The sequence below is a fragment of the Takifugu flavidus genome, chromosome 11 (genome assembly GCF_003711565.1).
Source record: "Takifugu flavidus isolate HTHZ2018 chromosome 11, ASM371156v2, whole genome shotgun sequence".
Taxonomy (NCBI): Eukaryota; Metazoa; Chordata; class Actinopteri; order Tetraodontiformes; family Tetraodontidae; genus Takifugu; species Takifugu flavidus.
This window is the reverse complement of record NC_079530.1, coordinates 2,170,062-2,191,822: the sequence shown is the minus strand read 5'-3', so window position 1 is coordinate 2,191,822 and position 21,761 is coordinate 2,170,062. Positions and strand designations below refer to the sequence as shown.

The window sequence follows — 21,761 nt, the reverse complement described above, 5'->3', positions numbered from 1 at the left end:
TTTCCTGGGTTGTGTACTGTCTCTACTACACACCAAAGCCAGTATTTTTCCATCAAGTAGCGCGCTGGGTCACGTGACCACGTTGGAGGAAAAAACGCTGTCATGTTTGCATCCTCAATTGACAGCGGCGCGCGCTAAATGCGGCGCGCGGTCAGCCACACAAAGACTATAAGGAGGCGATTCGCGACCCAGCTGCGTCGGACGGCCGAAATTTTAAAAACCGACCGACCACATTGTCACTTTTTTGTCCATTCGAGGAAACAATTTCTCCTCCAGGTCGTTTGTCTAACCCCCGTGCGCTCATAATCGTGTAACCACTCCCACTCGTGGCTGGTGGAAAATTACCAGCATAGAAGCAACAGGCGAACCAACGTTGCCTGCGTTGTATTGTATCATTCAACCAGACAGCGTAACTTCTCAAGTCGACCTTTGTGTTTCCTACATGTACGATTCTTTAATAAAAAAAAAGTGCCAAGCTCGCGGTGTGAGTGATAAAGTCACTCAGCGGCTTCAATCGATCGCCTCGAGGAATACGCACGTGCAAAAAATCCTATCGTGTGTGTGCGAATAAACGTTATGCTCACTTTTGCCCCCGTTGGAACGGGTAAATTATGATGGCTTACTTGCTAGACATAGTATAACAAACCGGACTCGTGCACAAATCCATTCTGCACGGGAGTCTGCCCTCTTTTTCTCTACGGGCGGAGTGGTCGCGTGGGCGCTTGGGCGAATTGAACTTGATTGACGTCCGCCGCAGCCAATAAGACGCCAACTAGGAAGTCCCCGTCGAGACGCTGGCCAATTAGCACACAGCTTGGGCGTAACTCCAATCCAAACTTTACGCGGCGCCATCGGCTGAAAACTAAACCGAGATGGAATCTCCCAGTCTGAACCGGTTTCAACCGGTTGCGAGTTACTTGCTAGAGAGAGGAGAGGCGGCGCAGGCACCCAACCTCTACACCGCCCGCTAGAAAACAGTAATAGTAACGATTTGATTTCTGAAACGGGCTATATTTCTTTTCGTAACATGCACGGGAGTGACATAGTGTCAGGTTTTCCGTGATTGTTGTTTTGGAAACCACATCGGAGGTTCTTCACATCCAGGCAGTACTCGCGGCTGGAGCTGAAGATAGTCACCGCTACACAAAAAGGAAATTTTCTAAGCAGCTAAAGTTATTGTAATTTTATTTAATTTTCTTTGGCAAACGCCGCTCTTTTCTCGAAGAGGTCCGGACTTTAGGTAGGTAACTGGGATTTAAGTATAACTAGACCACATCGTAATTAATGTCTCTCGATTTAACACACCCAAGGAGTGGTGATATTATAGTAATACACCCATGTGCTGCCGCTCGGTCTAATTAGCATGTGTTTTGCACATTAAACCACGCATCAGCAGTTATTCAAGTTGTAAGGGCATCAAACAGATATAGCCTTCAGCTGCCTGCTGGCTAGTCCCTACTTTTGCAGGGATTAGTTGGTTGAAGCGAACCTGCCTTAACTTTAACCAAACGTGCAACGGTACAGTTACAAGCCGCACCGATTATCCATTGACTAAACGCATTTATCCCCAATCGTGTCTCCTCCCGTACATCCCTGGCGAGCGTGATGCGAACGGATGTCCGACTGCTGTTGCTATCTACTCCGGCAACGACAACTTTATCTGTCATGGGCTTCGTATAAACCTTTACTAATGTCGGGGCGGTTCGGTGGACTGTAGATTCGGTGTTAAACTTTCCGAATGAATGTATGTGCATGTTCCGTCCTTGGTGGGAGTGGCTGCAGCCCGCATCAGAGGACCACATGTGAGCTGTTTGTGCGTCACAATGCTAACGTCGGGCTAGCGGATAAGCCTGGCTCGCCGTTTAGTTTTCCGATTGTGTCGCGCCAGTTCGGGAGCGCGTAGTCGCGATCGGGCAAGGCCACAGATAAATCTCAGCTGCCAATTATGTTGCAGGACCTGTCCGCCATGGATTTTAAATCTCGGCTGCCGGTGCTGTTTTAGCGCGTTTCTGGGCTGTATTTCTCGGAGATGTAAACACTGTGACGTCACCCTCATGTGCCACACGTGGTTTGCTTTAAGCACGTTTATATGGTGATCTATAGGCCCAAACAACGGGAGAGATGATGGGGATTATGATGATGGGGGTCGGTATACGGCGAGGAGTCCCAGCAGAATGCAGTTCATCCACTACACACTCAAAATAAGTCTTTAAATCAATGCCAAACTCATTTCAAGATGCGTTTAACTCACAAAAATAAGTGAATGGACAGATTTTACATCACCTGTATGTTGGCAGTCACTGGGATGTTGAGTGAGTCCCAGCTACCATAAAGAATTTAATAATACCAGCATGTTAATTTGTGAATCCTGTCATACATAGTTAATCCCATTTCTAAATTCTATTGAGTTTGCTAATTTTCTCTGTTCCTGTTGTTAACCACTAATTGGAACATTATTTGGCTGCAAAATGTCATATTTCTCCGGTTCATTTTAAACTTATGGAATGGGGAGGCTAACAGATATGATTTAGGGAATCACAGATGTTTACCTCCACCAAGAGGCTGTCAGCTGCTCTTTGTTTGTCTTTAAATAGAAAAATAGGGATCTAAAGCAGCCTACTATGTTATATATCCTTGTATTGCTGATATATATATTATATATTCTGGGTACTGTACTATGGGTGTAAGTCACAGTATGTGGGGAAATGACCTGTTTAATGGAGGTCTGCGCTCTTTGGGTGCTTTTATTTTAGTTTGAAATATTTTGCCTTGCGTTCCCCAACTTGTAAACTGTCCACTTGCACCCCTAATGTCATTTTATTCGCAGCTTTTTTGTTATTGCATTAACCTTTTTAATGCTCATCCTTTTCTTATTCTTAACCTTCCCAGTATTCCCGTCTGCAGGGTTACCAGCACCGTCTATCGTAGTAGAATAATGCTTATTTCAACCAGTAATGTCCATACAAATCCTAAACATAATTACCTCTGCCGAGGAGGTTAATGGCAGCTGGCGCTCATTCATCGTGTTGGTGCTTAGTGAACTTCTAATAGTAACCCTTTACCTTATAACTTTTTTTTTTTTCTGAAAAATATATCAAAGGTAGGCGCTGTCACAGTAATATTGGTTTTCCAATTGCACCCCCTACAATGACCGTTTTCTGGTGAGTCTACAGGGGGGGTTTGTTCAGGGGCTGGTCAGCTGTTTGGAATTGTTTCTGAACACACGGTTCACATGACTTGGCCCGTTGAATGTGTTTGGTGCACTCAGAACTGCATCCTGTACTGTTCTTGTTGCAGATCTCTATGCCAGCAATTATGACAATGTTAGCCGACCATGCAGCACAGCAGCTGCTGGACTTCAACCAGAAACTGGATATCAACCTGCTCGATAATGTTGTGAACTGTCTGTACCATGGAGTTGGACCACAGGTGGGTTAAGAGCCATAGGCTGATGCTTTATGTGCTGTATGTGTCTTTGATTTGTTTTTGATTTTCCTTTGTCTGATTAAAGAACCAGATGATATATCTTTACTTTTATTTTCTTCAACACAAGGAAACCTGTCGGTATCTTTTGTGCTCAGATGAATCCTTCATGTTGTCTATACATCAGGGCGGCGGGCTATCAATGTTTAATGGAAAATCCTTCTTAACGTGTTACAGCAAAGAATGGCGCAAGAAGTGCTGACACACTTAAAAGAACATCCAGATGCCTGGACAAGAGTGGACACCATCCTTGAGTTCTCTCAGAACATGAACACCAAAGTAAGAAACCTATATTCTGCACACGGCCCAGTTTGGTGGATCTCTGTATTCCACTGTGGGACATGGTGCAGTAGCACACAGTATATGATGCTCCATCAATTATCATACGCAGAACCCAATGATAGATTAACTGCAGGTGAATGTAGTTCAGAGTGTGTTGTATTTGGGGCTAGAAGGTATGAAGTATGAGCACAGCAGTGGCTGTTAGAAGTCTCTAGGGCTTTTTAAAATGGAAGAAAAGCACCTGCCAAAGCAAGTAGGTTTGATTTCTGACAGTTTGACTCTTTTTTTTGTGATGGAGGGAACCTGAGATGTGTTGGGGATATTTGATGTCGATTAGCTTTCGCTTCTATTGCCATCGTGACATAATCGTGTTATCGAGATGAAGTGAAGACTCGGGATCTGAACAACATTATCTACATATACCATATGTTACAGCAAATGTCTTGCAAGATTAATCATAAAGTGCATTTGCGCAACAAAACCAAGTTTGTTTACATAAAATACAGCAGGATTCCTTAGCTTGAATAAAAAAGACCTCAAAAGTTGGAGTGACACCCCAGATGGCTCGGGTTTGAGTCGGTTCATGGGAGCATCCAGACGGCCATCTAGCCTATGTGATCTGCACATATGCTACATTTCACTTATATTTTGCTGTCCTGGGTGCAAAAGCATCCCAACAGAGTTGTCTACAGTCTGGTATGTGCGGTAGCAACCGGTAGGAACCTAGCAAACCATGGCAAAGGGTTTTTGGAGCATTGAGGAGACCGCCACGAAACACAATCAGAATATACACACAGTACGCCAACTTCTGATGTGTAAGCTTTTGATTAGCTGTGGCTGCTACCTCACTAGCTAACTTCTTTATGGGCTGTTGTGGTGGCGTGTAAAAGGTGTGGCTCAACAACAAAGTGAAACTGCAAATCGCCACCTAACGGGGGAAGGGGGGGCTTGATTCCACCCATAATCTGGCACTGCCAACTTTCACAATTTTTCTGGAATCTACTGTCAGAAATGTAAACATTGTTACTTGTAAGATACAAGAATATGAATTGGAAAAGATGAGGATGAGGATGATGATGATAGTCATTCATTGCTGTGTTGAGTCACCCTTAAAAATTCTAAATGGTTGTTCCACTGTTTTTCTCATAATTGACCAAAAATAGTTTGGTACATGTGCAATTATCTTGATTTACTAAAAGTAAATAAAACTAAAAGTAAATAACACAGTTAAAAATCCAAAGGTGCCATCTTGCCTGGGCAAAGAATGGTTGCATCTGCATGTCCAGACCTTATCTATGTGTTTTGGCTGTAGCTCATTATCATTGTCAGCATTGTTCTATGAAACCAACCGTTGTGCCTATTTTCAGGCCACAGTATAAGTGATAAATTGAAACCAAGGTGATCTCGCAGCCTGCAGATGGAACGGAAAAGAGAAGGACGAAAGGAGCATCTCAATCATGGTGTCCAACATGGTGGAAATGGCTTTCTAGGACTTTCCAATGATGTGACAATGGGCACACACTGAGACAGGTCCTCAAATGGTCCTTGACAGTGTAGATGATATTGATCCACAACATATAATGGTGCAACCAAGGAGTTATAAAAGGCAAAACTGAAGATGGAAAGACTGACAAACAGGCAACCACCAAAGGCAGCTATATTAGAGGCCCAGCAAGACATGTCTGTGCGAAAAATCAGCATTTACTAATGCACATTGACTGCAGACTGGTGCCCAGATAGCTATCTCCTAACATGCTTCAACATGTAAGCATTTAACTCCATACCACTGTTCACATTGGTCCAATTTCTGCAAAAATGTATTAAGATGTACTTTATCCCCGTGGGGAAATTGAAATTAGAGAAGAGGCCGTTCTCTGAGAGCATACATGCATTGAAGCAGTTGGTTATTTTATTTCCAATTGTCTTTGGTGGAACGTGTTAGCGAAACAAATGTTCTTTCTACAGGTGACAACCGGACTCCACCTTAACTCCATAGTGATAATGACATGATTACACTGCCTCCACAGCTTCCTTAAAGAACCCGAGATATGGTTTAAATGTGCACTTTACAGCACGGAACATTTGGCTCAATTTTTTGATCACTACAGCTATTGAAAGAAAAATGTCCTGAATTGATTGATAATGATATTAATCATTATGTTTATGACCTGTAATAGGAAGAAAAGTGGTGTGTCATCCTGTGCATCATGACACAGCTAGGCTTTGACGGCAGGCCTCCACAAGGTCTACCCTTTTTAAATTTCTTTTGACTGAATTCTGTTTCTATTACATCACTGTCATTGAGCAGAGGGAGGTTGGAAGCTGCAGTCAGTAGAGTCCATCAGACAGGCCTTTTGTCTGTCTTCATTTCACCTGTAGGGATCATGGCTCTGGTCAGTGTGCAGGACTGGCTTTAAAATGGGATCTTCTTAGGTGAATGCAGAATGTTGCATTCATTAATTCAATTGGTGATTAAGTGTGGATGTTGTAGATGAATCAGAAATTTGAGCAGCTCCTTCTCTGTAACTCTTTATAGTCATTCTATTCAAATTATCAATCCAATTAACATCAAATGCAAAAGCCTACCAATTAATTTAGTAAATCATTGCAAATGCAAGCTTCCCTCAGAAGCAACTAGTCCCTCACGCGTGCACGTGCATCACATGTGCATCACTCTTCGAGCAACGCAGTATGTTTTTGTTGTTTGTTTTTTTAAATCACGGCTTCTACAAAAATTTCAGTTGTAGTTCTGAATTTAGATCCCTACAGCTGAAACTAACAGTTGAAGTTATGTCGGATCAAAAGTATTTCTGCTTCTTGAAGGACCTGTATTTACTCTTTAAGAAACCTTTAATGAATGCAGCGCACAAGCTGTAGATGGTCTTGCTGTTCCTTTGACGCACCATTTTGAGGCAAGCCCTAGTTTTGGCTCTAATTTTCTGATGTCGGATAAATTCAGTTGTCTGATTCAGGGTTCTCTAGGGCTTTGCATTTTATTTCTCTCTTCTGGCTTTGCTCTGTTTGGAGTGTCAACATTTATTTAAAAAACACAAGTAATCACACCACTGAATGACAATAGAAGCAAAAGTTAGAATTCAACAGCATCGTAACACTGGCCTGTGCCCCTGGTTTCACTTACCGGTACTAATTAGCGGAATGAGAATATATAGAATGGTATTCTATATATAGAAAGTCCTGTTTTATTAACCCATGTGAGCCTTCCCAGGCTCCTTCTATCTTGGATGAATTGCAGCAATGGAGCATTTACCAAAATATCTCTGCGGCCTCAGAATTTCATGTTTATTTTATCCTCTTCACCAGAAGTGAAAGATGCTTCTGAACACTCTGGACTTGTTCTAGAGTTTGCAGCTTTACAGATTTTCTGCGCCGATCACCTGACAGAGCAACGCTTTGCGGCCATGAGGGCCCAGTTCAGTATCGGGTGGTTTAATGCTGGGGTTGAATGGTCTATCACAGCATTGACATCACATCTGATCGCCCCCGTTGTGCAGCGGGAGCAAAAGGAGTTAAAGGATGTTGTATTTGTGGTGTTTTTTTTTCTTCTTCTTTCTTTTGCGGTGCTATTGGGGAAACAGCAGGACCTCTGCAGTTTTTAGCTTATTGCTGCTCTTAGAGATTCAGCAAAGAAATATCTCCTCAAATTATCCCCAATTTAAATGAACCAACTGATTATTGTCATGTTTCTGCATATTAATATACCTCATTGTTTGTTGTTGAGTGCTTGTAATAACCGTATATTATTAATATGTGTTTCTCTTTGCATATTACAGTACTATGCGCTTCAGATTCTGGAAACAGTTATCAAAACAAGATGGAAAATCCTTCCTCGGAATCAGTGTGAAGGTAATGTCTACTCCTGTGCCTACAATTCCCCAGATCTTAAAATGTTGACAGTTTTGCTTTTCCAAATCTCATTTAATACAATTGCCACACTGAAGAGTTTCTCTCCTAAGTGTGCAGGTTAGTTTTTGCTTGAACATCTTGCACTCCGCACTGCGGCAGCTGTTTTATAGAGGAAATTACAGCCCCTGTTTTGCATTGTGAAGAGCGCATTAAAAATGAGAGAAATTCAGGTCATGTTATAGTCTTCAAATGCATAATTTGAAATATTCGTTGGTTCTCGACCTTATTTACTCTGCCAGTCTCGTCCAGTAATTGTTTCCTCGCAGCTTGAGCCATCTTTTGTAATTAATGCATGCATATGCAATATTACCTGTTCGTAGTTTATCGGCCATGGTGGAAAATGGGCAGAAAACTGACATCACAATAAACTGTAAAGGCCCTGTGTACTCTAGAAATATTCTAAATTCCCTGAATTAGTGCGATATTGATTAACAGCATACGGGGATGTGACGATTACCCGTATAACAATAAACCACAAGAGAATTTGCAAAAAATAATGCTGCCATTTCAGAATTGAATAATAATTATGGTTTCACTTTGGAAAACCTCATGTTGATACTGCCTATTTCTGCCGATCCAGTATCGGATTGGCTGATATTTCGCATTCATAAAATTTGCATCATCAGACGTAACGTCTCAATTCTGACCAGCGGTGTCACTGTCGCTTTAAGATTTTTTCAGATTCTTCCATGGCACAGAGTGCAGATGGCTTTTCTTTTCTTTTCTTTCAAAGATGTTCCACCGTTTGTCGCACTCTTGCTAGTCCAGCCAATGATTCAAGTTTTAAAAAACTATATCAGTCACATATTGGCAGACTCACAAAATAAACGCCACAAAAACATGAAACACACATTCAAATCAATGAGACATGATTGTTTTTGCTTTAAACAAAGCAAAACAGATTTGTCTATTTGGTATAAATGTGTTTTTGGTTTATGTCTTTGATGCCTTTATGATTTGAGCTCTGTCACTGTGATGTACAATAAAGTTTTTGGAATCTCGAATAAGTCGGGTACAAACAAACGTAAAAGCATTTTAATTCCATTAATTTACAGTCGGTTAAGTTGTTGCGCCTGTTATTTTGGTTGTCCAGATTGTGCTCTGAACTTGTAGCTGGCCAGTATTGATAGCCCTCTAGAGGTCATTGGTGTTTAGGATATTCGTTTCCAATGTCAGTTTGGGGGGAACAAATGGCAAAAAGGCTCAAGAATACTTGATATTAGAAAAACAAGTTATTTAAATAGACATATTGCTCCCTCACGTGATCGGTAATCAGTTTATTTATTTATTTATTTGTTTGTTTGTTTTCACTAATCGGTCCCAAAACTCCTGGTTCGTGTTAAGCCTAAGCAACTCCCCCTGGGACGCAGGACAATGTCTGAAGTCTAGTTGGGTTTCTAAAGGATGCTGAGGGGAGTCTAATTAAAGATCTTCAGCCACATTTGAACTTGGTTCAGTGTGTATAAAGTAGTTTTTTTGAACATTTTGAGCACATTTTGGCCAAACGGTTATAATAATGATAACTGTGATCATTGTGGCCACATTGTGATATGAAATTTTCATCTCTAGTAGAGTAACAATGTTAGCAACAGGCTATTCCTCCGATCAGACAAGTTGCCAATGTTCAGACATTCTTACATGCAGAGGTTTTGTTTTATTTGTTGCAAAGGGGAGAGTTTCTGTCTCCACAACTGAGCAACATGTAATAAATGAATCCAGATTAATCAGTAAAAGCAACTGATTGGCAAACTAAACCTTCAGTGTCTGAAGCTAAAGTGTAGGTTTGAAAAACTGAAAATCACTGAATTCACTATTTGTTTGGATTTGACTCAATTTGTTCTATATCCCTCTATTCTTTAATTTTGCTTAAAATAATCTTTCATTGAGCTGAGACTTCCCTCACTTCTGACCGTAGATGCCTGATTTTTGTTGACGTGGCAGTCCCAGTGCAGGGCGACTGGCAAGTACGTTTCTTCCCCTTTGTGTCAGAGTATTGCGTTTTTGGCTACCCTCACTGCAAACAAGCACATTTAAAAAAAGTTATCAACCACTAGAAACAAACGTCATTGAGTATAAAAGCACTTCTAATAGATCCCTGCTCAAGTTGTCACTAAGAACAGTCTAAAAAAACAGCTGGGTAGTGTACCTTCTACTGAACTCATCAGGATTTGGCCCCTCTGAATTTCAGCGGCAAGCATTGCAAGATGTCAGGGATTGCAGGCACTGCTAGGTTTAGCTGTGAAACATGTCATGGCATGAAGCTTTTACATTATTATGGGTGCGTTCTAATAGTTTTTCTCACATCTGTTTGATTACAAGGTATAAAAAAGTATGTTGTTGGTCTAATCATCAAGACTTCTTCAGATGCCTCAAATATGGAAGTAAGTAAACCTTTTTAAATCCTTTAAAAATCCTTTAAATCCTATCCAAGCACTGTGTTGTTTTATTAAAATGTTTTGTTTAATTTTTTATGGTTTGATTAAATTACATAATGTACACCTACATCAATAAGTATCCTGATAATGGCAGAAGTATTATTTGAATGAATGTAATAAGTTTTGTAGCACTTGCACTACCTGTTGTGTGTGTGTGTCTGTGTGTGTGTGAGGGAGGTTAGTGGAGCCAAATGTGGGATTAATTGAACAAACCCAGAAGAACCGGATGGCCCACTCAATAAATTTAGGTGAAACAGAAATGAGGGAAACACGAGCAAATTTTAGTGCCCCCAAAAATTAAGAGCCAAAATTGAAATTTATCAGGCACATTTTCAAAACATGAATCCACTTTAATCCTTTAATTAATCTGCTTTCAACGACGTCTTGTAATTTGGTTTGATTTGTTTCTTATGCAGAAAGAAAAGGTCTACATTGGAAAGCTGAACATGATCCTTGTACAGGTAACTGATGACAACCCAAACACTTTTGCCACCAAATACACAAAATATAAATTATACATTTTCTTTAGCATTTAAGTTCAGTTAGATGCAAAAAAATCATTTGTGTACAAAGAAATTAATATGATCGAGCTCCTCTGGTGTTATACATATGGGCTTGATATTATTATTTCATGAACTGACGTACAAAAGTTTTGAATTTACATTACAATTGGTTATTAATATTCAAGTCTCAGGGAAAAGGGCATCATATGGTTACAGTTTAAATAGCGTAACATCAACAGGTACGGCTTCAGAATAGTGAGTTAAGTTATTCAGGAAGATATCAGGTGATTTTTTTACTCTTGCGTAAAACTGAATAAATGAGAGAGGCCTGGAGAGGACGACTCACTAAATGACTTGGCAGTGATGCCGGCAAAAATAGGTGACTGCTTTTCTTCTCTTTCTTAATATTATTTTGGCTTTTAGGGTCTGCAGAGCTCCATATCCTCTGCTCGTTCCCAGGAGACTGTTTACATTTCTGTTTCTTTTTTACTTGTCATATTTGTAGTACAGTGCTTGTTGTAGAGGTGACCGCTTCCATTCTTCTTCTTGTACCGGTAATCCAAAAGTAAAAAAGAGAAATACAGCAAACATTTCTTCATTGCAGATTATTTATTCCCCCCCCAAATGATTATTTTGATGTAGTCTGTCCTATTGAGAAATCATGTGAAGCTAATTTTTTCCTGCAGATCCTGAAACAGGAGTGGCCCAAACACTGGCCCACCTTCATCAGTGATATAGTAGGTGCCAGTCGGACCAGTGAGAGCCTCTGTCAGAACAACATGGCAATCCTCAAGCTGCTCAGCGAGGAAGTGTTTGACTTCTCCAGTGGCCAAATGACTCAAGTCAAGGCCAAACACCTTAAAGACAGGTCAGACTGAAGCGCCTACAGCAACAGTTAGTTGATGAATATGTGATAGAATGATATTGCAAAACTTTTATTATGGTATGGTTATTATGGTTTACTAACCACACCATATTTCCTGCAAAAGTGGTGGTTTGTAATTGTTTTGTTTGACATTTAGAAATAATCACCATCCAAAGTGATTTTAACATTTTTATTCAGCTTAGGTGATGGCTGTGATTGATTCGTAAGTGTGGTTTAGTCATAAATGAAGGATGACGTTGACAACGATTGACTCATTTTGAGTTGTGCTCCTCTTTTTCTTTCAGCATGTGCAACGAGTTCTCCCAGATATTTCAGCTCTGTCAGTTTGTTATGGTATGTAATACACCACGTTTATCGTTCTTGTACAGTATGGTCTGTTCCGCTGCAACAGGCGTCCTGAAGCCATCTCTTGTCTAATCGTTCACCTTAGGAAAACTCCCAGAATGCACCTCTGGTCCATGCCACTCTGGAGACCCTGCTTCGCTTTCTCAACTGGATTCCTCTGGGATACATCTTTGAAACCAAACTGATCAGCACTCTGGTGTATAAGGTGTGAATATATTATACTTTGACTTCCGGCTCTTTTGACACGTTCAACACAACTAATCCGCTTTCGAGTATTTATAGTCAGTAGGCAGGATTAAAGTGGGCCGGACCACCTTCTGCAGATGCCCTTATGACAGAGTCAATGATTAAGACTATATAATCTAATTATATTTAGCAAGTACAGACAGCCTGAGTACACAGTCTTCATTGCAAATGCCAAACATGTGGTTTATACTCAGCAGTAGGAGACCGAAGACACAGGAATTATCGGCATTGGCTCGCGTGTCACCACATGTTTAACTTGGGTCTGAACTGTCAGCCAAATTAGTGATTAAATGGGTTTGTCTGTTTTCAGTTTTTGAATGTGCCAATGTTTCGCAATGTGACACTGAAGTGCCTGACAGAGATTGCCGGTGTGAGCGTAAGCCAGTATGAGGAGCAGTTTGTTACACTTTTCACTCTGACCATGTGTCAGCTTAAACAGGTGAGTTAAATAAGAGATGCAGAGCTGTGCACCTGTTGTTGTTTTTTTGTTTTTTTTAAAGGGCTGAGGTGAGATTTAAATCTGTTCCTTGTCTTGGCAGATGCTTCCTTTAAACACCAATATCCGACTCGCCTATGCCAATGGAAAGGACGACGAGCAGAATTTCATCCAGAACCTCAGTCTGTTTCTTTGTACCTTCCTGAAAGAGCATGGGCAGCTCATTGAAAAGCGGTTGAACCTCAGAGAGACATTGATGGAGGTAAGAAGGCCATAGCACAGTGGGAAATATTGCACCTGAGATTATTTTCTCAGTGTTGACGCATTGAATGTTCACTACAATCACTTTCTGATCTTTTTCAGGCTCTCCATTATATGCTTCTGGTATCAGAGGTGGAAGAAACTGAGATCTTCAAAATTTGCCTTGAGTATTGGAACCATCTAGCCGCTGAGCTGTATAGAGAGAGTCCTTTTTCTACTTCCACATCACCCCTACTCTCTGGCAACCAGCACTTTGACGTTCCACCACGCAGACAGCTCTACCTTCCAGTGCTTTCCAAGGTGCCCCCTTAAACCATTTACAGTTTTTCATTTTTGGTTGGACAGTCTATGAATGCAGTGTAGCCCTCTGGTGGATGTTATGCACCATCACCTGGAAATGGTGACAACCAATGGATTAAATATATATTGAGGTTTACGGATTAGATCGCATGGCCTTCCTAACTACATTTAAAAATAAGTGTATGTGTATTAAATGTATTTTAAAATGAAAGGTGTTTTTAAGTTCAATTGGCTCACAACTCACCCCAAGGTCTAATGCATTAGAACCGTGCCAGTATTGGGATCTACAAGGACTGAGCTGACCGTCATACTAGAGTCGGTTGGCAAGGGTTAAGCAACAGGTGGCCACTCGGCTACATCCCAATAGTTTCTAGTAACAACATTACTGAAAACCAGCCACCAGTAAAGCAGAAGGAAAAATTTAGGTTTTCTCTGAAAGGGCTACGTGTGTATTTATAGCCATGAGTCCGACGCTTCATTATACATTAACATGTATACACTGACCTGAATAGAAGCTTTGAGACTGCCCCACAACATGCCTATCTGCTGACAAGTGTTTATCACTTTGTAACAGGTGCGTCTGTTGATGGTGAGTCGGATGGCCAAGCCGGAAGAGGTACTGGTCGTGGAGAATGACCAGGGAGAGGTGGTCAGAGAGTTCATGAAGGACACAGATTCCATCAATCTTTACAAGAACATGAGAGAAACCCTTGGTATAATTTTCTAATCAGTAATCTCAGTCTTGCTTCCAAAGCCCCCACAGAGCTGTGTGTATTTGCTGATGACCTGCAGCCTAAATGACCCTGAACATTACAAACGGAAAGAAAGTGGATGAAGCATGGGAACACTTTTACTGTTTTAGGATTTGGGGGGGGGTTATAACTTTATGTTTGTTGCATGGCTACCTTTTTCCTCAAATTGTCCTTTATTTCATCTTAACTGGCAACTATTATTGGACTTGCAACATTTTACTGATTAATCAACTTACCTTAACTTAAGTTTGTCATTTATGGGCTGAGAGTGTTGCCGTAAGCTGTTTTTTTTTTTTTTTTAAAAAAGACTTCTTAAATTGTTGAGTTGACTAAATGAAAATAATTACAGTGCTCATAGCCACTCCAGTCCTGTGAAATATTATCTGTAAAGCACCAGCTGCCGTGGATATTGGTGGGTGAGGTCGCTAACCATCATCACATCCATCTGCTTATGTCTGTCACATAATTTCTGTTGTGCTGTCCTGCAGTGTACCTGACTCACCTGGATTATGCTGACACCGAACGGATAATGACAGAGAAGCTTCATAATCAGGTCAATGGCACTGAATGGTCTTGGAAGAACCTAAACACATTGTGCTGGGCCATTGGATCCATCAGCGGGGCGATGCATGAGGAGGATGAGAAGAGATTCTTGGTCACTGTCATTAAGGTAGAGAAATAAATCTGTGGGGCTCCTGGTATATCTGATCCCGCTCTTTATCATTAATTCATTAATCTGCACATGTAAACACCTAAAATTTACTCTTGCGTAGTGTTTTCTTCAGTTACTAGCATCCATATTATCATGGTAACATCCACCTATTATTACGGGTGTGAATAGTAACTATTTTCATCTCCCTCACTGAAGTTTTTCATCTGTTTTTCCTCAGGACCTGCTGGGTTTGTGTGAGCAGAAGAGAGGAAAGGACAACAAGGCCATCATCGCCTCCAACATCATGTATATTGTTGGCCAGTATCCCCGCTTCCTCAGAGCCCATTGGAAGTTTCTCAAAACGGTGGTCAACAAACTCTTTGAGTTCATGCACGGTGAGAGGAGAGGATTCACAACACTGTCAGACTCATTTAACAACCAGAACTTTCAAGAGTCTAAGTCGAACCGATCTCTCATCAGAGACCCACGACGGTGTTCAGGACATGGCGTGTGACACCTTCATCAAAATTGCCCAGAAGTGCAGACGCCACTTCATTCAAGTGCAGGTGGGAGAGGTGATGCCCTTCATCGATGAGATCCTAAACAATATCAACACCATCATCTGTGACCTCCAGCCACAACAGGTCAGTACGTTGACGAGATGGTTTCTTTTATGTTGAAAATTAACATTCCTTTCAGGGATGGTTGTAACGACAGACTTGCTGCTTGTAATTTTGCCAGGTCAGTGTCACCAAAGGCTAAGGTGCTAAATACATTGTGTTTTTATGTGTTTTTAGGTGCACACATTCTATGAAGCAGTAGGTTATATGATTGGTGCACAGACTGATCAGGCTGTTCAGGAGCATCTTATAGAAAAATACATGCTACTGCCAAATCAGGTGTGGGACAGCATCATCCAGCAGGCCACAAAGGTGAGACGGCCCCACCTGTGTATTTGTACAGAAAAGAAGCAACAGTTATTTTGCTTTGTTATTATTCACTTTTCAGAGTACATTTCGTAATACAATTTTAGGTTTGTTGGTTTTTCTTGCTTGGACTATGCCTTCTTTCACATAACCCCCTCTAGCGTTAACAACAGCATTTATGGTTTGTTTTTTAAGGTGTGTGCAAGGAAGTGATTCTTGCACAGCTCACATAATGAGCAGAAATATAGTGATACTGAAAAGATCTGCTGTGTAATATACCAGCGTGCAACATACAGTGCGTCTAGGTTGTTGACATACTGTCCCTCTCACAGAATGTTGACATCTTAAAAGACTCGGAGACTGTGAAGCAGCTGGGCAGCATCCTGAAGACCAACGTAAGAGCTTGTAAGGCCGTTGGACACCCCTTTGTCATCCAGCTGGGGCGGATTTACCTCGACATGCTCAATGTCTACAAGTGCCTCAGCGAGAACATCTCTGCTGCCATTCAGACAAATGGTAGGGGAGTTCATAGCCACGACAATGCCTACAAGAGAACCAATACATAGACTCAGTGTTGGACACAATTAAGCTCATTTGCTCATCCTAATGATCACAGTCAGAAATGTCCGATATCCATCAGCTTGAAACAGATTTATTCCACAGAAACCCCTATTTCCTAATCTGCCAGTTTCAATGAGACTTTAAATGATGTTTTTGTGAAGTTTAATGAATATAACTATTATTTGGGAAATGTATTAAGAGCTCAGCTCAAGCCAAAATGACCTTCATTTGTGCTGTGGCCTGTGTGTATAAATGCATATATGAAAAGGAAGAAGTGTTGACACCTTCGGTGGCCACATTAGCTTTGGAAGTTGATACTGCTTAAAGCTTTCTGTGGCTGGAATGTTGGAGCGCCAGAGGTGCAGCGTTGAAGAGGTCATTTTGGCATCACCAAATCATCTGCCCTGCCCTTGAGTTCTGTGCCATGTTTACATCTCCAGCAGCCAAGTTACGAATGTGCTGAACCTTTGACAATATGTTGGCTTCAGTATCTGAGTGTAATCTTTGTGTTGCAGGTGAGATGGTGACAAAACAGCCTTTGATCCGCAGTATGAGAACGGTGAAACGAGAGACTCTGAAACTGATCTCTGGTTGGGTCAGCCGCTCAAACGACCCCCAGATGGTGAGGAATCCATCTGAAGTATTAACATAAGTAGAAACGGCAACTTGCATGTTAATCGCTGAGCAATTATTTCATAAATGGAGGTTTTGAATAACTTATAATATGCAGAACATCATTAAACACTTAAACAGAGCAGTTTTCATCTTGTGTGTGACGTGAGGCCACGCTGTGGCGTTCAGCGAGAGTTGAGCAGAAAATGAGTAATTCACTATATTTTTGACGTCACTCCAGGTAGGGGAGAACTTCGTGCCACCGCTTCTCGATGCGGTCCTGATTGACTACCAGCGCAACGTCCCCGCCGCCCGAGAGCCCGAGGTCCTCAGCACCATGGCGACCATCGTCAACAAGCTGGGGGGACACATCACTAGTGAGATCCCGCAGATCTTTGATGCTGTGTTTGAGTGTACTCTCAACATGATCAACAAAGTAAGTAACCCACACGGTCCATTATTCAGTTGGCCGGTCTCGCTACGCTGTGTTTTCCCTACATGAAATTGGTAAAGGGAAATTTTATAGGTTCCCTGTCTGGGGTGTTAAATACAAATGTGGTTGTGCGTTAATAAAGCCAGACTCCCGCCCTCGTCCTAATGGGGGTGTTGGGGGGGTCTTAGCTGTGACACTAATGGTCAGAAATCCACCAGAACTAAAATTTTACACATAACTTGTACGTCAGTCAAAATAAGCAACTTAATTGCTTAGTTTTCCCCGTGTGTGAAAACTGAGAAACTGTTAAACCTATGATAACCTTGATGCTCTACAAATAAAGATGAATTGACCTTGGTGAAACGCGTGTGTTTTTTCCCTCCTAGAACTTTGAAGAGTACCCGGAGCACCGGACCCACTTTTTCTACCTGCTCCAAGCTGTAAACTCCCACTGTTTCCCTGCATTCCTCGCCATCCCTCCGGCTCAGTTCAAACTGGTGTTGGACTCCATCATTTGGGCCTTCAAACACACGATGAGGAATGTGGCCGACACCGGTCTGCAGGTTCTCTACACGCTGCTGCAGAACGTGGCCCAGGAGGAGGCAGCTGCCCAAAGCTTCTACCAGACGTACTTCTGCGACATCCTACAACACATCTTCTCCGTGGTCACCGACACGTCGCACACCGCTGGTGAGCTCCCTCTTCGCTTCTATCTTCAGTGCAACGCCAAACCAGCCGCCACATTGCGAGCTTGAGCGTGGAACCTTTCATTTTAGGCTTTCCGCCGACCTGATCGGCCGCTATTTGGCTTTTTATGCAATTTACAGATGCTCCTGTTGCTTCGAGAGCGGATGGTTTGTGTCTCATTTGTTCTGAAGGTCTCACTGAACCAACAACTCGAAACTTTCTGCCTCATAGTGACAGGTCAACAAACAAACGCGTCACAGTTAAAAACCCATTCAAACCAAAGAGACGTGATTGTTTTTGCTTTCAGGAAACTGAGCCAAATTGCCACATACTATTGGTTTAAATATGTTTTGGTGTTTTAAATGTGGCGTTTATGTTTGTGGCATTTACAGCAACTGTGTGGGCCGCGCACTATACTTGTTACAGAAAAGTGACTTAACTAGTAATTTAAAGTCATTAATTCCAATAACAAGTTGTACATTTTTTTTGTCTCGGGTTATTTTGGTTTGTCCTGACTGACCTTTGACCTCATATCTGGCCAGTCCTGAAAGCCTTCTGAAGGTGCTCGGCCTTTTCATCTCCGTTTGGGGCAAAACTTGCCAAACACTGTCAGAAACACTCTTTCAATGCTCTGTAAACAGCGCACGTGTGTACAGAGACATTTTTCTCCCTCATGTGATCGGCTCGTTATCGCTCGTGGGTTTATTTCAACTCTAATCGGCCCCGAAAATCCCGATTGTGTAAAGCCTGTTTGTGCACACCGCAGATCTGTGGTGCAGTTTTGGTCCTCGCTAGCTATTCACACAACAAGTGCATTTATACGCACACAAGAAAACCGATTCCATTACATAACGTGCACGCCTCAGCTCGGCTAAACTCAGCCCGGAGAGGTCCCAATGTAGCCAGACTAAGGTCCCAGATCGGTTCAGTTGTGAGTCGATTTAGGAGAGCAGGTGGACGGCGAGCTGGCCCGTGTGACCTGGTGTGTGTGGTGGCAACCTAGCGACGCGTAGCAACGGGTTTACCGACCCATGAGCTGCTCCATCGCTGCCCTTGATTTAGCTGTGGCTGCTGCCTTGCTAGCTAGCTTCTTTATGGTGGTGTGAGGTCAAAGGTCAACTGCTGTGGCCCAACAACAACAACAGAGTAAAACTGAATCCCCACCGGCTGTGCAGGTGATACACACAATAGACATAGGCCATACCAACGATGCCGCCAAAGTGTTTATATTTGATGTGGTATTATGGGATATAATGACAGGGCAGTTACTGATAGTTTGGCTTCTGGTCTAGGAGTCGTATTGCAATCGCAGCAGTAACGGGAGTCGCTCGGTTATTTTACTGTCTACAGTTATACGTTTTTTTTACGGATTTGTGTCATTGGTGGGTGGAGGTTGACGGCTGCTCTGTGGTAACGTTTGGCCGACGTGTCCCGCAGGGCTGACGATGCACGCGTCCATCCTGGCCTACATGTTCAACCTGGTGGAGGAGGGCAAGATCACAACAGGCCTCAACCCTGGAAACCCCTCGAACAACCAGATGTTCATCCAGGAATACGTGGCCAACCTGCTCAAGACGGCCTTCCCGCACCTCCAGGAGTGAGTAGAAGCTACCGTCACTCTGGGTCTCGTGCTGACCCGTTCTGACCATGGCTGCCTTTGTGTGTTAGTGCCCAGGTAAAGGTGTTTGTGACTGGACTGTTCAGTTTAAACCAGGACATTCCTGCCTTCAAGGAACACCTTCGGGACTTCCTCGTTCAGATTAAGGTATGACGCTCCCTTCAGATGTGGGGTCAGAGAGGGCGTAGCAGATAACACTCTCATCCTCACCTGCTGATGGTTTCCAGTTCATTCAAATGTTAAAAAAAATAATAAATGTGCCTCTCCTTGTTTTGGGTGACAGGAGTTTGCAGGTGAAGACACCTCCGACCTGTTCCTGGAGGAGAGGGAGGCGTCGCTGCGCCAGGCACAGGAGGAGAAACACAAGATCCAGATGTCGGTCCCGGGTATCCTCAACCCCCACGAGATCCCGGAGGAGATGTGCGACTGAGCGCCGGATCAACCAGACCGCACCGAACTCTGAGACAAACAAACCAAGAAAAGCACTTGCGCGGCGGGAGGCCCCCCCCAGCTGTCCCAACAGATGTTTGACCAAAACGATGCCAACGTGTAAATGCTTACTGTCCCCCGTGGCCCCTTTTTACATAACCCACGTTTTCTAAGAGACTTTTGTGTGATATCTTTGCAGAACTTAGCCCGCGTTTACATTCTGTTGGCCCCGCCCCCTGCATGATGAGGTCACAAGGACAACCACCGCCCTTTCTATTCTGGCCTTCCATTGTCTCTGCCCTTTGATGTTGCTTTATATGAACGGATACGGTGAATATATTATGGGGGACTGGTCGACTGGCTCGCCTGTGCTACGACGGACAGGAAGTGCCCCGCTGCGTGGCGGGAGAATGTGAATCTCTCGGGTGACGAATGAAGGCGGCGACGCTGCTCGGCGTGGCGCCCTGAGTCCTGCTTCTGCTGAAACGCGTCTGACTGTTGTGGGCCAGATGTTTTCACGGCGAGCAGAGCTGAAATTGTGCATATCATCCCAATTGTAAAGCATCTTTAATATCATGGGAACATTTTTTTTTTTCCTGTTCTGTTGTTTCTTTTTGTTGCGCGTGTGTGTGTGTGCGCGCGCGTGTGTGTGTGTGTGTGTGCTGTCGCCTAGTCGACATCAGCATTTTGTTTTCCTCTAAGAGGATTGTTGCTCATTGGTGAGCCTTCATTATGGGATGTTTTAAAGGATGTTGCAGAGGTATTTATGGGTTCTTATTTGGTTGCATCTATAACGGCTCCTGTTTAACTCAGAAGGTTTGGAATTGTACTAATTTAGATTGTTTACTGTTCAGTAGTGCTTCAAGACACTACCTTTAGAGCAAAATAAAACCTGGGTTTACATTTAATTTTGTATTTTATTTTATTTTTTTTTGCATTTTTCATTTGTATCCGTTTTGAGTTGTTGAAATCAATTGAAATGTTTTGTTGGGTTAGCAAACAATTGCCAACAAGTTAAAATTAGGAATTTAACACGAATCCCCAAATATGCAGTGTGTGACAGCAACGTTCCCTTCTTGAGGTGTTACATTTGATGTGAACTTTTTGAATTGATTAAAGTTGAGTTTTATAAATCTGCCCTTTGCTCTGCGTTCGTTTCACCACAGCAGATGTGGAACCGTTCAAAAACCTTCCAGGCTCCTGTTTTCCAGGTGCCAGCGCGCTGCAGCGTCAGGACGCGGTCCTGATGAGCTCCTCCCAGACCCGAGGCAGCACGTCAGTCAGCTTCTGGACCATCCACGGCGTCGCCTGGCAACCCGACCACGACGTCACCACATCGGTTCAAACTGCACCCGTCTGGTCCGAAAGTCAAGGTTCCACCTTCCTGGAAATTGTTCCTGACAATTTCGACCGAAACGCGTACAGAGTTCTGCTGAAGCTGCTGTATAACAGGGGTTGCCTTGGAAACGGCTTCCCGTCATAGGTCCCAGTTGGAATTTTGTTTCATTATCATTTATTACTACCTCGAATTTCCCCAGAACGTTAGCTTCATTTGCTCGTCTTTGCTAACCGAGAGAGTCCAATGAAGCTGGTGGCGCCACAGTGATGGACACGATCATCATGCACGTGCGGCAACTTCCCCTCTGACATTTTTGGACAGCGTTAGATTAGGTAACCCGAGCTCGCCGCTAATCCCTTTTAACATACTGGAATTGCATTAAAGGTTGCAATGACACCAGCAGGACCGTCCGAGGCGCCGCCTAACAACCTGCTGGCTCGGACCAGAGATGCAGCTGCCCAGTAACAGTTTGGACCCTTCGACTATAGATCTGCGTGAGATTCCTCAGAGATTTTGCTCCATATTGTCACGAGAGCATCGCTCATTTGTTCTCTAATAACCACTAACCAGTGGTTATTAGAGTTCCTGTTGCCTCTCTACCATCTGAACCAGTCTGCCCAGTCTCCTCTCACCTCTCCCATCAACAGGGCA

The 21,761-nt window shown here is 42.9% G+C and overlaps 1 protein-coding gene across 1 annotated transcript; it reads left to right on the top strand.

Moving 5' to 3' along the window:
• The first annotated feature begins 916 nt into the window (after positions 1–916).
• On the top strand, positions 917–20,904 carry xpo1b (exportin 1 (CRM1 homolog, yeast) b). Its single transcript, XM_057047555.1, has 24 exons — positions 917–1,240; positions 3,298–3,429; positions 3,661–3,762; positions 7,557–7,629; positions 10,009–10,070; positions 10,541–10,585; positions 11,314–11,495; positions 11,798–11,846; positions 11,944–12,063; positions 12,415–12,543; positions 12,644–12,802; positions 12,904–13,101; positions 13,676–13,814; positions 14,342–14,523; positions 14,744–14,900; positions 14,986–15,149; positions 15,303–15,437; positions 15,764–15,947; positions 16,508–16,614; positions 16,846–17,040; positions 17,424–17,727; positions 19,162–19,321; positions 19,393–19,489; positions 19,626–20,904. The coding sequence occupies exons 2-24, from the start codon at positions 3,304–3,306 to the stop codon at positions 19,770–19,772; spliced, it is 3,216 nt and encodes a 1,071-aa protein (XP_056903535.1). The 5' UTR covers positions 917–1,240; positions 3,298–3,303; the 3' UTR covers positions 19,773–20,904.
• Positions 20,905–21,761: the final 857 nt, after the last annotated feature.